This window comes from Macaca mulatta, chromosome 8, assembly GCF_049350105.2.
Source record: "Macaca mulatta isolate MMU2019108-1 chromosome 8, T2T-MMU8v2.0, whole genome shotgun sequence".
NCBI classification, from domain to species: Eukaryota; Metazoa; Chordata; class Mammalia; order Primates; family Cercopithecidae; genus Macaca; species Macaca mulatta.
In genome coordinates, this window is record NC_133413.1 from 103,319,925 (window position 1) to 103,338,271 (window position 18,347).

Here is an 18,347-nt window from a genome sequence, read left to right on the forward strand (position 1 = left end):
TTACTTGAACACTTTTTAGCATTCCATTTAAATTATGTATTGTGATTTTGACTCTGGATCAATGTTTTAATGGTTGCCCTAGAAATTATAAAATATATACCTAACTTTCCAGACTAACTCAAATCAATTTTTATTCAATTTCCTATTTTTAAATATATTCTAAATTATGTTCAAAATTTTAACATTTTAAAAACTTTAGTAATCCAATACATTTCACATTTTAATGTAATGGAAATAAGAAGTGCATTCATTTTTAGTGTTGGTTTTCCTAATTATTATTTATATCATTTGACTTTGCTGTGCTCATTTAAGAGCAGCTTCAACATTTGTCATTGTTATGGAAGTTTTATCCAGACAGTAGATTTTTTTTAAATAATTCAAGCACTTAAATGTCTACATATAAAGAATTATATAAGTGAATATACTATTGTAGCATAGGTGTTTTTGATAATTAAATGCCAGGCAAGATATTGGTGTCTCTGCTTGATGCATATTCTTATTATAGCCTAATAGTTTTGCTATAAAAAGTGAAAGGTACATGCATAGTTAGGAGGATTATTATACCCTGGTTGCTGACATTTTATATTAATAATAAAAACTGCAGGCTCTATGTGCCTGTGATTCTGTTGCAGAATAAAATTTCCTATTGCTCTTCTCATGTTGTGATCAGTTTAATTGAAGAGTATCCTGAAATTGCTTGATCTATAATAAGATACCTATCATACTTAACTATTTATTTCTATCAATAATTTTTTCCCAATAGTGTGTGACCAAAACAAAGCACAGAAATGAGTATTACATTCAGGTTGATAACTAATGTGTAAATGAAACAGGTCAAGTGCCTGTTAATCCAACCCTTGTGTAAAAGACAAATAATAAACAAACAAAAATTGTTCAATTTATCAGGTGATAAAAAGCACTAAAAGGAATACACTTGTCAACGGGCAGACAATGATAGCAAGATATGTATTGTTTTAGATATGGCAGTCAAAGAAGTACTCCTTAATAAGATTTCATTTGAGCTTATACTCGAATGGAGTTACGAAAGAAGTCATGTGGGTAGATGATAGAAACAATTTCAATATTGGAAATATCAAAGTGCAAAGATCCAAAGACCACTAATTCCCAGAAGGAGTTTAACAGATCAGTTTACTTAAAAAAATAAATTCCTAATGGCAGACTCAGTGATCCAGAACAGACCCTGTGTTCATTTCCCAATTTTTGAATACATGGGCTCAAATGATAATGGAAATAGGATCTCCAGCTTGGCTCCCCAATATGTGATCTAACAGCTATTTTGTTAGTGAGTGTGAGGTAGAACTATTACTCCCTTTCTTTACTAAAAAAGAAAAGGAAATGTATACTCCTGGGGAAATTTCAGAGGTTGACTATATGATGAAAAACTTTATATATGCAGTCACACTGATTATTTTCACTTGCCTGTTTATTTCCTCACTGTGATTCATTATATCATGGAAACCAACTGAGTACTACTGAAAATTTAAAATTATAGTAGAATTTTCTTAGTGTACCAGAATGACAAAGTCCTAGCACATGTAACTAGTTAATTAACTAACCAAGCCAATGCATTTTTCTCAGACCTGATCACAGATACTGCAAGAGGCTGTCTGTCCTTACTGGAAAGGACAGCAGTATACTTACAGTCCTACTGCAGGAGTAGGTAAACTCCACATCTCAGTGTTAAAAACATGATTCACAGAGATTTTAACTGCTTCACAACCACACAGTATATCACAATGACAATGATATGATGTAAGTCTTGGAGAAGCCTTGGAAGGTGTCTGAGACACCTCATTCAGATATATACATAAGAGAGACAATAATAAACATTCTTTTAAAAGAGGTTTGCTACCTAAATCTAATTTATGGAGGTCTGCATGTTGGAATTGTCTCCCAGAATTAAAGATTAACTTGCCACACCCTATTTACCATTACCATCACCAGCAAGCACGGTGCATAGGCTCAACTTCTTAAAAAAACAAAAACAACACTCACATTACTTGATTATGTCACACATCCATACTTATGATACAACACTCTTCTACTAGGTATATGTTGCAGGGAAACTTGTAAACCGATAAACAGACATGTCTAAAAATATTCATAGAAGCATTGTTCATAACAGCATTCATAGAAAAAAAACCAAGAATAATCAATAACTGTCCAAAACCCGGAGACTGGAAGAAAAATACCAGTATATAGAAACAATGGAATGCCATAAAGCATAGAAAATGAATGAACTATATCAACAGCCATCAACAAGAATAAAACTCTAAAACATGATATTCAGTAAAAGCAAATTTTGTAACAATATACACAACATGATTTCATTTATATAAAGATCATCTATATAAACTGACAAAACTAAGTGATAGATTTCTGGCACAAATTTAAGTGGCAAGTACTTAAATATAATTAATACAAAATTAATATTGTGGTTATCTCTCGGAAAGATGGAGGGCATTGCAATTATGATGGAGTACATAAAAGGCTTCTCAGCTATTGGTGTATTTTCAATGTTTAACTTGGATGATGGATACATGGTTGTTCATGTTCTTGTTTTTTAAACCTATAGTACCTATTTTATCTATGTAGGGGACCTGAAAAGCTCCTAGAGTTGAGTAGAGCATGGAACAATAAAAGGCTCTCCAGTAGATTGCTGTGACAGATACTCTATCTCTTGGAGTCTATGACATAGTAGAATCAGTGGAATCTGAAGTACTGTTAGCTAACTGAGACACAGAAGCTACCCTTCAGCAGGTCTGAATAAAAGAAAAGTGTCAGTCTCCAGGCTTTTGGAACAGTGCCATACCCCCTTCGGCAAGTAGCAGCTGCTAAGAAACAACTCCTGGATTGCTACCAAAAGGATGGAGAACTGACTACCTTGTCATGAGACTCAGGAATCATCTGGCCTGAGCTACCAGTCATGAACTGGAGGTTATCTAGTTCAATAAACTACAAGATTAGGTACACAATTTTAACATTAAAAATGTTTGTAGATAGACCTTTATCATATTCTCACACCAGCTAGAAATAGACTGCTATGGTATTAGAGCAATCATTGAAGATGGACCCAAAGGACAACAAAAAAGGGAAATTGTCCCAGTGGCCAAAGTTTGAGTAGTGTATTTTGTTCAGTTTATCTGGAAACAGAGGTAACCTAAGAAAAGATACAATGCTAGTTCTCCTGAATTGAAAGCTGAGCCAGCCACCTAGGCAGTCTGAATTCTACATACCTGTGCGCAAACTAGTAAAATGCGCAATCATAGTGTTGGCTGAGGTAATTTGTGCTGATTATCAAGATCCGTTGAAATGGTTTGTTAATACATAGCACATGCCAAAAGGAATATGGGAAGAGGTAAGGAAATTCCTGGGACAACTCAAGTATGACTTCAACCAATCATAAAATTTAATACCATTTAAAAATTTTTAAAGGCAAAGACCCTCAGCAAACTAAGATTCTTGAACTGAGATTCAAACTAAGAATATCTAAAATGAATACTGAAGGGAAGTCATGAGTTACAACTATTATGACCAACTAGAGAATTGAGAATGATAGCCTGAACCTGTATTTCTTTGCTTGCTCCTAGAATGTAACACTCATCTTCCCCATACAACCAATTCCCCTGTAAAGTCACCATTATCAAAATTTTAAAAACACTTCTTCCTCTTCCTTTAGGCCAAATCACAACATAATAAAAGGAAGACTACTAACACGGTGAAACCCCATCTCTACTAAAAATTAAAAAAAAAAAAAAGAATTAGCCGAGCGTGGTGGCGGGTGCCGAGATGGCGCCACTGCACTCCAGCCTGGGAGACAGAGCGAGACTCCGCCTCAAAAAGAACAACAGCAGCAAAAAAAATCCTAGACTTAGTGAACAGCAGCTCAAGCTTGTTTGGGATGTATGTTTGGGTAGCTGTGGAGGATGCTGGAGACATTCTTAGATCATTTTCAGAATTATTTTCATTGTAAATGACAGAAATCCATCTTGAAATAACTTGAAAATGGGAGAGAAAGAGATTGAGATTGATTGATTGATTCCAAAAGACAAGGGAAAAGGAAAATTTGTGTAGGGATTGACATAAGTTGAAATTTTGACACTGAAGGACTTTCTCTTTCTACCATCATTTCTATTTCTTGTTTTTCTCTGGAATCATGGCTATTTCCATCTGTGGCTCACATCCTATAAAACTAAGACGAAAGTGGAATAGATACTTCAGCCTGGGATCATTTTAAACATCGTTCTCAGGCCCTAAAAGATTACCTTTGTGAATGGTTTCTTCCAATTACATAAGACTAACATTCACTTAACAACGTGTGTATAGCCACCAATTCAAGCAAATTTAACAAACCAAACTAGTGCTTCTCTGTGTCCTCCTGTTAAATATGGTTTAAAAATATATACTTGAAAACTCAAGGTACATAATCAACAGAATTTCCTGCTTCAAGTCTTAAACAGGGATTATGAGTATTAACTAAAAGGAAAGTCGTCATTAAAAAATAAACATTAATATAAAAGAATTTTCAAATTATTTCTGGAGTTTTTGATAGCAAAGATGGTAGCACAGAAATTCACAATTTTTACTTGCATATACTATGCAGACAATCTGTAGTGTCAGCAGTTTAAACAAAATACTTTAAAAGCCATTTTAAGTTATAATTTCTAATTAGTAAATATCATCTGTGTTAAAAGTTCCTTTGCTTATATATTCACTAAGAATAAAACATGTTTAACTCTGGCATTAGTGCTGTCCCTGTAAAAAACACACACACACACACATATTTAAGTGCATACAAAGAGATCTACGAAAACATATATTAATATTGATAGATATAAAAACATATTTAATAAAAATAATAACTGTTTAAATACCTTATAGTTATCATTTACCATTCCTCATATTATACTATTTTAGGGATGGATACAGTCATTCATATGTTCTAAAAAGTTATCTATGCCAGACATTATTTCATATTTAAAGCAATCATTTTAACTATGACATGGTTTTTCATGGGAGCGTCCTTAGTTTAATTAAAAAAAAAAAAAATAGATTACTTTACTGCTTTTGGCTTTTTGCTGTTCAATTCCTTACCCTTGCCCAGAAACAAGACTATATCTTTGCCCTTTGTTGATATTGCTGCTCAAGCTCATTATCACGTGAATATCTGGTTATTGTGTTATAAATGTTCATTTTCTAGAAGCTCACTGTTTGTTTCTTTCTCAACAGTCGACTTTACACTAGCCACACTCATTATCATCATGTGGCAGTACTGCTCTTCCTCTGCCTTTGCTGCTTTAAAAATTAATGCACTGTTATTTTCTGAATACTGCATAAGCTGCTTATGAGTACATTATGCTATCAAGCAAGCACATGCAGAAAAGCTTCCTAAACTGTTATTCTTTCAATGAAAATACAGCTGGTTCTGCTTCAAAGGCACATCTTTTCACCTGCAAATGGACTTGCTCCTGCACTTATTCCTCAATTCATTGTCTTTTATTTGTGTCTAGAAATCTTTAATTGCCTTTAATTAGAAAAAAGTAAATTCAGTGCTTTAATCTTGCAAATACATTCAATCATAATTCTGTCTGGGATGAATACCAAGTTCTATTCACTGTCTGATCTCTATAACAAAGATATATAATTTATTGTCCATTTATGTAGACCACACCAATTAAGATACAATAGAAAAGCGGAGAGATAAGAGTCAAAATATTTGAAAAGAAAAATTTGCAATCTAAATTTAATTACTCAAATGAATTATTGGAAGATGAGTTATTTACAGCATGCCAAAAATACTGGCAAATAATATTTGGTAATCAGCAATGAAGACTTTTATATTTCCTTCAACATTTTTAGAAAAAATCTCATCAAGTGTTTCAAATCCCTCCTCCCTTCGTCAAAAAGCAATACACTACTTGGAATCTTACTTTTCTTGTATTACCTAAATTACATATAAAAGTAATACAATTTGTTATATAAAGTAAATTTGCAACTGCCATATGAACACAATTTTTAGTTACTGTATTGCAAACTACAAATATCTAAAGAAGACTCATTACAAAACTGGAAGTCAATAGTCTTTTGTATGGAATCTTCTTAAAAAACTTTAGTAATTATGTCAGTAAACAAATGGCCTGCATTTTAATACCTTCAAGATGAATAAAATTACAAATGCTCACAGGAAAATAACTAAGTAAAACATTAACCAATCCAATTGATAAAATGAAAATAACTACAAAGCCAGAAATAATCCAGTAGATTACCATCAGCATAATGTACCTTTACATTTCATAAATCATGCAAAGGATGACAATTTTCTTAAAGAAAAAAAGCAAGTATTATCTACAAAAGCAAACCAATGCAAAAAGTAAAACTTTTCTCAAAATCATTTGGAGATATCCAGAATATAGAGAGCAGGCTGGTAAATTCATCATTGAAAATAAAAATCTTGTGCAAAATTTTCATTTTAATTTCGTTATAGAAACAGTTCAAACCAATGATAATTTTTCAATGCTTGGACATAACAGCTTGTCATACATTACCATTACAGAAAACATATCATCATTTAACACCACATTAAGTACTAAGAAACAAGCACTAAGCTTAGAGCTGCTAAAGATAAACCAAGTTGCTCATAAAATATAAATTAATTTCCAAGAAAATTCATATTAAAAATGCTAACCAAGCAACAAGTTATACATGGAGGGGAATTATAGTTAAATAGAAGATGTTACAAATAATATCAATCTTGAGTTTGCAATTAGTACACAAAATGTCCACAAACATTTAAGAAGTGGTTATATGCAAGGTACCCATGGGGATGTAGAGAAGTAAAAGAAAGACAAACAACAAAAAGAATAACAGGAATCTAAAATGCAAAATTAAGAGAAATTGAACAACATATTCCAGTAAATATTCAATTTAGTTAAACATACAGCTTACTATTTCAAGAAAAATGATAAAATACTTAAATTAATGTAAACAGTTTAGGTTAAACAAAGGGCATATAAAATTGTAATCAACTAAGAATTAGGACAGTTGCTTTATTGATTATTTAAATATTTATTAAGTACCTTCTCTGAACATCATTAGAGATGCCAAAAAAAATCAGATGGAGCTTCTGTCTTCAAGAATATTTAAATTCTAGTAAGTGCAATAAAAAAAATCATATGTGAAAGATAGGAGAAAGTAATCACATTTAGAAGTTTAAAAATCCTTATTGTCTAGGTTAAATAAGGATTTTAATATACTTTATTAAGTCAACTATGAAAACTTTAGACTCTCCTCTCCCTTTCCCAAAAAAGGGAAAGAAAAGAAAAAAAGGAATGGAAAATGTTGAAAATTTAAAGAGTGAAAAAGAAAACACAGTCAAAAAGTTTCAAGAAAAAAGGTTAGAGTGGAGATTAGCAAAGGAAAAATCACTACAAATGAAAAATATAAATAAAAAAGTGAAAATATATCAATATTTTTCATTCATATTAAATTATATAGAATGAAATTTGCTTGCTTGAAAACAAAGATTCTCCAGCTATATTTAAAAATCAATTATATCATTAATTTATAGATTAAAATTAAGGCGTAAGAAAAATACCAGAATACTTAACAAAATAAAGGTATTTTACCAATATTAATATAAAACAAAAAGAACTCTAAACAGAAACTTCATAAGTGAAGTAGGCCAGACAAAGAAAGAAAATTACTGCATGATCTCTCTTATCTTTTCAATCTTAAAAAACAGATGTCAAATATCTAGAAAAAGAAAGTGGAATAGTGGTTACCAGAGTTTGAGGGAAGGGGAAAAGCAGAGATATAGGTCAAGGGTATAAAGTTGCAATTATGTAGGATGCATAAACTATAGATCTGATATATCACATGAAAACTACAGTTAATAATATTGTATTGTACACTGATAATTGCTGAGAGTAGATTTTAGGACTCACCACACACAGAAAAGGTACTATGTGAGATGATGCATATTTTAATTGGTTTGACTGTAGTAATCATCTACTGTGTGTGTGTATGTGTATGTATGTGTATGTGTATGTGTGTGTATACAGCAAAAGGTCATGTTGTACACCTTAAATATGTGCTATAAAAATTCTTAATTGGCTATATGTATTCCAAATATTTTTTATTTGTTTGCATGCCTTTTGTTCTTCAGAAATATATTTTTCTTTATGGAGTATACTTTTTATGTCTTATTTATGAAATAGATACATACTATATTTTGATACCAATTATCTCTATTTTCTGACTTCGATTGTAACTTCTTTGTTTATCCTTTAGTTATTTAGAAGAGTTATTTTTATTTATTTATTTTGTATTTCCGAAGCAATGGTAGAGATGGAAAAAAAGTGCACTAAAGGAGAGGGTTGGGTGAAGAAGGGGAAGTTACCTTTTTGCTTCTAACTAATTTCTAATTTACTACATTTGATTAAAAAATGAGTTATAGGATATTGATTCTTTATAACTTGGATACTTTCTTTGTGACTTAGTATGCAGGAAGGTAATTTTTTAGAAATACTCCATGTATCCTTGAAAAGAAAATCCTGCACCTAGAGCCTAATTTAAAATAGGTGAGCTTCCTGTGATCTTCCTGTGCTAAATGAGCTTTACTAGTCCACCATTCTACTAAGGTAGTATCTCTTTGAGGGTCCAAGTATATTTGGGAGTCTCAGTTCCATCTACAAATCCTTATTTCCAGTCTTCCTTCATCCTTCTTTCACATATGACCTCTGGAGAATTCTCTTTCTTTTTTTCTGAATTCAGGTTTCCATATAAAAGGACATTTGTTCTACCTTATTTAGCACATTTTACAGAATTTTGAAGTTATCAAATTATTGCCAATAAGAGTCAACAGAATTAAAAGTTATAATATATATACAAAGGAATGATTTAATGGACTATAAAATAAAAAATGCTAATTATATAAAAGCATTCAGCCTAAAGAATATTTATTTTTTGTTTTATTAAATTAAAATTATAAGAGCACTGAAAAATCATAAATACATGAAGTTCATATCTTTACTGGCAAGCAGGACTGCATTTAATTTTGCTTCCATAAAACTCTATAAAGTCCTTCTTCACTCATATATTTCTGTGTATCATATGTATTAGAGAAAATGTATTTTCTTAATATGCATAATTGTGTTTTTATCTTAATTCATAGGAGTGTATCAAAGATAATTCTTTGCTTACCAATTTGTTTTCTGTACTGATCAACAGGAAGTTTTATAGTAGAAGCATCTTTTCTACCCATCTTTGATCTCCAAAATGCCTGCTGAAAAGAAAATAATTATAATGAAATTTTTTTGAAAAAGAGTATCTATAAAATTCTATAAAATTTATTTTATAAATAAATTTATTTTATAAAAAAATTCTTAAAAAGTTTATTCTATAAAATTCATTTTTAAAGCAATGGGTACAAATACCTTTGACTTATTTCCTTTAAATATTCATAAAGAAAATAAAATTCTTTTATATAAATCATCAACGATACAATTGCTGGCAATTAAATTTCTCAATCGTTTGTTTTTGGTAACATTCATCTTATCAAGTACTATCAGTGCTCAATTAAACCACATTGTTAGATAACATATCTGTAAATATGAAAATCATGTAGCATTTACTTAGATAGGTTGGGGATTTTGGCATGCTTTTGGCAACATGTTTATTTCCAAGTATATATATTTTGGATATATATACTTACTATGTTACATTAAAACTAAGGCTAAAGTTTGAATCTCAAGTATTTTGTATTTTATTTTTAAAAGCATGACATATACAACCAAAGTAAATGAATTTCAGTTCTAGTTCTGCCCCTCTTAATGTAAACAATAAAAACTACTATCATTTCTTAACATTTTCATGCTTATTACATTATATGCACTGTTCGATTTAATCTTCAACATGTTTTTATTGATATACAATAGTTGTACATATTTTGGGGGGATATACGTAATATTTTGATACCTGTATACAATGAGTAATTACCAATTCAGAAAAATTGGGATATCCATCACCTCATTTACATGTTCTTTGTGTTGGGAGCAAAACAAATCTTCTATTCTAGGTATTCAGAAATATATAATAAATTATTGTTAATCATAATTTTCCTACTGTCCTACTGAATACTAGAAATTATTCCTTCTATCTAACTGTATTTTTGTATCCCTTAACCAACTTCTCTACCCTTCTACCCACTTCCCATCCCTGCCTCTGGTAGCCACTATTCTACTGTCTACCTCCATGAGATCTACTTTTTCAGCTCTCACAAATGAGTGAGAACACCCAATATTTGTCTTTCTGTGCGTGGCTTATTTCTCTTAACATAATGACCTCCTCAGTTCCATCCATGTTGCTGCAAATGGCAGAGTTTCATTTTTATGGCTGAATAATATTCCATTGTGTATAGAGACCACATTTTTGCTATCCATTCATCTATTGATGGATGCCAAGGTTGCTTCCATATCTTGGTTATTGTGAATAATGCTGCAATAAACGTGAGAGTTCAGATATGTCTTCCACATACTGATTTCCTTTCTTTTGGATATATACTCAGGAGTAAGATACCTGGATCATATGGTAGTTTATTTTAGTTTATTGAGGAACCTCCATATTGTTTTCTATAATGGTGTACCAATTTACATCTTCACCCACAGTGTATGACCATTCCCTTTTTTCTTCACATCCCCACCAACACTTGTTATTTTTTGTCTTTCTGATAGTAGCCACGTAACTAGGATGAGATGATATCTCTCTGTGCTTTCAATTTGGATTTCCCTAATGATTAGTGATGTTGAGAATGTTTTTCATACACTTCTTGGCCATTTGTATCTTCTTTTGAGAAATGTCTATTCAGATCTTTTGCCCATTTTTAATTGAATTGTGTTTTGCCATTGAGTTGTTTGAGCTTGTTATATATTTTGGGTATTAATCCTTTGTCCGATGAATATTTTACAAAAACTTTCTCACATTTTGCAAGCTGTCTCTTCACTTTATCGATTGTTTTCTTTGCTGTGAAGCTTTCTAGCTTGATGTAATCCTATGTGTCTACTTTTTATTTTGTTGTCTGGGCTTTTCAGATCTTACCCCCCAAATTTTTGCCAGACCAATGTCCTGAAGTATTTTCTCAATGTTTTTTTCTAGTTGTTTCATAGTTTTATGTCTTACATTTAAGTCTTTAATCCATCTGAGTTGATTTTTGTATATGATGAAAGTTAGAGAATCTACTTTCATTCTTCTGCATATAGATATCCAGTTTTCCCAGGATAATTTATTAAAGAGACAATCCTCCTTTCCCCCATTGTAACTTCTTCATACTCTTACAAAAAATGAGTAGACTCTAAGTGTGTTAATTTAGTTCTGGGTTCTCGGTTCTGTTCCATTGGTCTATGTGTCTGTTTTTAGGCCAGTACCCAATTGTTTCATTACTATAAATTTGTAGTATAATTTGAAATCAGATAGTGTGATGCTCTGGCTTTGTTCTTTTTGCTCAGAAATGCTTTAGCTATTGGAGATCTTCCACGGTTCCATGTGAATTTTAGGATTGTTCTTTAGGATTTTTGTGGAGAATGTCATTGGCATTTTGATAGAGATTGCATTAAATCGGTAGATCACTTTGGGTAGTAGAGAAATTTTTAAAATATTAATTTTATCATGAAGGAATGTTAAATTTCATTGAATACTTTTTCAGCATCTACTGAAATGATCATATGGTGTTTATTCTTAATTCTGTTGTTGTGATACATCATGTTTATTGATATGTGAATGTTGAACCATCCCTGCATCACTGGGGTGGTCTCACTTGATCATAATGCATTATCTTTTTAACATGTTGCTGAATTTGGTTTCTAGTATTTTGTTGAGATTTTTACATCTATGTCCATCAGGGATATTACCTTGTAGTATTCCCCTTTTTCAAATTGTATTCTTGTCTGGTTTGGTATCAGAGTAATGCCAGCCTTGTAAAATGAGTTTGGAAGTATTCCCTCCTCTTCAATTTTTTGGAATAGTTTCAGTAGAAACAACATTAGTTCTTCTTTAACTGTTTGGTAGAAGTCAGCAATGAATCTATCAGGTCCTGGGCTTTTCACTGATGGAAGATGTTTTATTACTGCTTCAAACTCATGATTCATTATTGGTCTGTTCAACTATTCTGTCCTGTCATGTTTTATTTTGGTAGGTTTTATATGCCAAGGAATGTATTCTTTTCTTCTAGATTTTGCAATTTGTTGGTATATAGTTGTTCATAGTAGTCGCTAATGATCTTTTGCATTTCTGTGGTATCAGTTGTAATGTTTCTTTTTGTTTCCCATTTTATTTGAGTTTTCTCCTTTTCTTCCTCGGGCAAGCAAAGGTTTGTTAATTCTACTCATCTTTTCAAAAAAACAACTTTTTGTTTTGTTGGGGTTTTTTTTTTTTTGTATTTTTGTCAGAATTAAAATTTATTTCTGCTCTGTAAGTTTTATGATTTTTATTGAATTTAAATATTGCAGCAGAGAGTACAACCTGATCACTCATATCCTCCTTTTCTTCCTAGCACAGACTATACTTCCTAGCCTCAATTATAATATGTCATTATTTATAGAATATGAATGTTACAGTCATAAGTATTCTTCAAACTGGTGCCTGGAAGTTGTTCCTCATTCCTTCTAGTACGGCATTACAAGATGAAGATGAAGTCAGACAAGAACTGGTCATGTCACAAGCAAAAATAGAGAGAATAGAAAATCCAGTAATTTGGGGCTAAAAATGTTGGAAAAGCCACATTCTTCTGAGAACCAACAGGAAAAAAAAATGAAAATAGGCTTTGAAGAACAAAGACCCATTAAAACATATCAGCTTATAAAAAAGAAAAGAGAGAGAGAGACAAATAGCAGATTAGGGGTTTTTACTGTCTCACCTGAGCCTATTATTTCAGACTACTTCAAAGTAGACACTATTGAGTAGAAAAAGAGAAGCCTAGGAGTTCTGAAGCACAGAAAGTGGACATGAGAATTAGGTCTAGGAAAGAAATTGCACAGTGTTTACTGGCACATGCAACTGAGTAGAAATGGTAAGAAGGTTACTAAAATGTGAGGGAACTATATTTACAAAGAAACCAGAAACATAATCTAAAAATGTCTTTGAATGAAAGCCAACTTTGAGGCCTCTACATTTAAACCAGTATACGGCAGTACTCAAGGAAGGCAAACTCTATAGAGTTTGTAACATCTACTTCACACATGACTAGAAAGGAAGAACCATCCAGAGGGAAGAGCCATGAAGAATGGACAAAAAGACCATAAGCTGAAACTTCTACTTCAATACAATGGATCTTCTCAGTGGTCTCGTGAGCAGCAGGTTTCATCATCACAATGGACCAATGACTCCTGTGGCTGTTTTCCATTCTTCCCTTTATAAATGGGGATGATTATTGCAGGTATAAAGCAGTTATCCACTGCTTGATCATTATTTCTTAGGGGTTCTGTGATGCTGGGGAGGAGTAGGAAAATGTCACAGGCAAATTGAGAGAGATGGCCTATGTGTTAGCTTGAGATCCTTGGCTTGGAGCTAGATGCAATAAATGCTAGATGTTTAGGTTCTCTCTATTGAGGAGACAGAAAAAAATAAATGTGCATAGCTATTTCCATGCCAGAAAGATAAATTATTACAAAAACTGTTGGCTACTCACTAAAATACATGTTCTTTTTTTCCCTCTGGGTACACTTGACTAATGTCCCGGCCTCCTTTGATGTTAGTTGTGGGCACATCACTTATTTTCAGCCAACAGAATGTGAGTAAGTTAATGTTTGCTGCTTCTAGAACTGACTTATAAAAACTTTCCTTGCATACTCATTTATCTGGATGAAATGGAGATGACCTCCAGGGTAACTCTGAACACGATGTGACGATGATGACAGCCTGGATCATGAATGACTGCATGGAGGAGAGCTATCCAACTAACTTGTTTTTCTCTTTCATACTGCTGTGATAACAAAAAATAAATGGGCAGCATTTGCAGTACTATACATTTTTTTGCATCTATTTGTTACAATAGTTGTCATCACTGAAACTAAAACAAACAAGTATAGATGTTTCCATATAAACTGATGCAATTATCAAACTGTAATTTTTCTAAAGAGTTTATCAAGGTTCTAAAACACTAAATGCATTTGAAATCTGTTCAGACAAAATTGTATTGTTTATCTATATATATTGTCACACAGACAGTTAACAATGATCCCACCCAATACAGTGAGAGGCATCTCCAATGTAATAATTTTTATTCATATGTAATAAAATTATAAGTTCAGCTAAAAACTTATTTTTCTAATCATAATAATCTTCATATTTATGGTATTATTGCAATATCTAGGAATATTCAAATTATGACAAAGTCAAATAAGTTAAATTTTCATCTCTAATAAACCATGTAGTTATTACATCTAAGAAAACATTTTAAAATTCTAGCAATAAAAACAAGACGGCACCTAATTCTATAGTCTTAGTTCTTATCATTCAAACCATTAAAAATAATTCTGTGAAGACAAGCACCATAAAAATTGTCAATAGATATATTATAATTTATTCATATAGCAATCATATTTGCATAGTATTTTGCATTTATTAATTATAAATAGGAATCAAGTTATTTTAGTCTTAATTTTGTGTGGGTAGGGAAGATACCACTCCATTTTAGGAGAGAAGTTGGATTAAATGAGTAAACACTCAATATATTATTCCCTTTTCAATTGAGTTTTGTTCTTTGCCTTTACACACTATGCTTAATTATTTTTTTTAAGCAAATCACTAAGGCTATCTACCAAAATGGTTACTCATTGTGCTTCCTCCGATTCCTTCCTGGTCATTTAAACCAACATCCCAGCAGAGATAACACTTCAGAGGTCAATACTTTATTCATTCACTACCAACAGTAAGTAAAAAAGTAAGAGATTTATCAAAAATATATTTTCACCAAAGTAGCTGAATTTTACTTATATGTTAATATATGCTACATTAAAAATTATACCAGGGAAAAATCTAAAGAATCTAAATTTTTAGAGGAGTCTATGCTCTATGAACAGACATTTTATATGTATAATAATCACTGAACATAAAAGCCTTCAAAAGAATTTCAACCAAGATACATTAGAGAAAAACTGGTTTAAAATTTTTATTCTTAGTTATTTTTAGTGGTTTGGTAATATTTAATCAAAATTTAAACTTTCTAATTGTCTTTGAAATTATTATATTCTGTTCAGTAAGTAAAATGACGTTTTACCAAATGATAAAACAAAACATGCTCATAGAACATATTCTTACACAAATTATTTACATTTTATTAATTGCAAGAAACATACACAAAAAAAGAAAGCATTTTGCCTTACTAATAAACACACTGAGGCTATTTTAAATGACCTAGAGAGACACCTATTCATCTGTATGGTGCAAACTGTCAATGACTCAGACATGTAGAACCTTTAAAATGTTCTGACTTTTCTTTGTTCTTCAAAGCCTTGCGGTAATCATCATTCATTTCTATTGCTTTGATGGTTAGATAGCAAACTCCCAAGAAATCCAGGGAGACATTAACACATACAGCCGCAATTTCTAATAAGACAGCTATTTGCATACAAGATCAGCCACAATTTAAAATGTGTTGTGATAGATGTGGAAAGGGAATAACAGATTTATATTAGCATGTACAATACCAAGATTGTTTTCACAATTTAATTCCTTGGAGATTATGTCTCATCACCTTCTTTTGTAAAGAACACTGCATTCCCTGAGGAACTAACTTGCTCTGAGACCCAACTAAACTAAAATATGGATTAATAAGATAATATTTATTATTTATGAATTTTGCTGTAGGAATTATTTCAGATGAAATCATCACAGAAGTTTCCGACATTCTTGAGACTTGATAACACATATTTAAAGAAGAAAAATGCTAATTTTATTTAATACCTAAATTGGATATTAAAATAATTCAGTTAATTTTTATCTAATTAAACTTTACACTCATTAGGACTTTTAAGATTACACATAGCATTTTTGTTTTTAGTATGCTTTCTTAACCTGAATTTTCCAGAGCAATTTTGCCAACAGTATTTTTAAGCATTAATACGTGACCTTTAAAAACAAAGGTAGTATTATATTCAATCACCTTCCGACCAAGTTATTTTATTGCTCATTTATACCTTTTTTATGAAATCCAGAGAGAACAAGTAAAGAAATAAGAAATCTGAAACCTTCACATATGTCTCTGATTCCAGAAAAAGCATTAAATCCAGACTGTGACATTTAAATACATATCAAAACACAGGTTATTAAAAAAAAAGTTCAACCCATGACCACAGAAAAAATAATTATCTTAGTTTTTAAGGCTAAAAGAAATACATTTACCTAAGAAAACTCTTCGTTAAACATGAAGCTGTAGTGAGACAGAAGAGGTATTTGGTTATGGCTGGATCAAAGTTGAGAACCAATCATGAAAATACAACCCCATGCTAGATGCTGAAGATATAACAAACACAGAATATATTTGTCCCTGATCTTATTGCACATTAACCGTTTCCAGAGTATTACAAATTTAAAGTTGTTTCTTCACTTAACATACTTAAGTCATTGAAATGATGACACATTTCCTAAAGCAAAAATCCTTAGTATAAAGAACCATTAATGATCTGAATTTGTCATTTGTTCCTTTCTTATGTTCCAGTGCACTATGAAATTCAGCTTTTAGTTCCATGACTTTGACAAGCTCATTCACGTTTCCAGGAATTTACTATGTTCTGCAATTTGCTTTAAATGTCCTTTCAATACATCCCCACTTGTGGAACCTATATATTTTCATATTGCACACAAGAGTCATCTCTGAGTAATCATTCAGATCTTGCCTAAGAGGCATCATTCATGATTCAGATCTTCAAAGACAGTTCTCCACACTTAAGGAAATGAAAAAAAAAAAAGATCATTTGAAAGACTATCAAGTGTGAAGTGGACAAGGTATACACAATTATAACATTAAAATGCAATTTTATAAGTAATATTAATCATTTTAATATTATCAGTCATATTAATTATTTCAATTAATTTTATGTATTACTCATATTAATAGTATTATATTATCATTGAGACAAGTTATTACAATGAGGAACAAATTCTTACTGTATAAAACTGGAGTTAAACAGTTGTTATTCTAAAGTTTTCAGAGATAGAAGTGCCCAGTTCACCTACACTTTGACAAACTAATTTCCTTTACAGCTGCAGGTAAAGTATCTAAAAACTGAAATATGTGAAAAGATGATTGCTAAAATCCTGATCACTTGCCAACATTGATATGAAAATTTATACGAAAACTAAGTACAGGACACTTATCTGTGTAAACCTTAAAAGTCATGTTCCAGGAAAGAAATCTTAGTTGATGGGACTCATCTTTCAGCCAAACTAGGGAACTAAAACACAGTATTAGGAAATAGTGCTAGAACAAATATATTTCCTTATGAAAAACAAAACAACCAAAAATATTTAACCCCATCTCATATTATACACAAAAATTAATTGAAGATAGATCATACAACTGAACAAAGTAGCTAAGACAACAAAGTTACTAGGGAAAATATTATATTCATGACTTTGTAGAGGCAAATATTTATTGAAGAAAACATAGTAGGATGTATCATAAAAGAGAAAAAAAGAATGAACTGGATTACATCAAAATTAATATTTGCTTATCAAAAGACACCAGTAAGAAAATAGGTTATTACAGATAGTATTCATAATGCATGTATCTGACAAAATAATTTGCATCCAGAAAGCATTTAAAATTTAATAATATAAGGTATACAACCTAATAATTTAAAGAGGGGTCAAAAACTTGAACAGGAACCAGAAACTTCAGCAAATAAGATATACAAATGACAAGCACATGAAAAAGTTCTTAACACCAGTAGTAATTAGCAAAGTGCAAATTAAAATTAGAACTGAGATACTACTACATATCTACTAGAATGGTTCAAATAAAAAATAATTCATATACAAAATAATGAAGAGAATGTGGAGCAACTGAAATTTCTGGTACAACTTCTTTATAAAATTGGCAGTTCCTACAAAGTTAACTACCAGCAATTTCTGCACTTCTACTCCTAGATATTTATGTAAGAGAGATAAATGTATATGGTTACAAAAATACTTTCTACAAAAATGGTCATGGCAGCTTTGTTCATAATAGTTAAAAATTGGGGGCGTGGTGGCGGGCGCCTGTAGTCCCAGCTACGCGGGAGGCTGAGGCAGGAGAATGGCATGAGTCCAGGAAGTTGAGAAACCGTGGTTTATTC

At 31.4% G+C, this 18,347-nt stretch overlaps 1 protein-coding gene across 6 annotated transcripts in view; it reads right to left on the reverse strand.

Moving 5' to 3' along the window:
* The window catches only part of TRIQK (triple QxxK/R motif containing), a 69,695-nt gene that overhangs the window by 16,421 nt on the left and 34,927 nt on the right, over positions 1-18,347 (reverse strand). For 3 of the 6 annotated variants that reach the window (XM_015145641.3, XM_015145636.3, NM_001265814.1), the window contains 1 exon segment: positions 9,223-9,301. In XM_015145641.3, coding sequence (XP_015001127.1) covers positions 9,223-9,283 — 61 coding nt within the window. In that variant the 5' untranslated portion in view covers positions 9,284-9,301. 6 annotated transcript variants of the gene reach the window in all.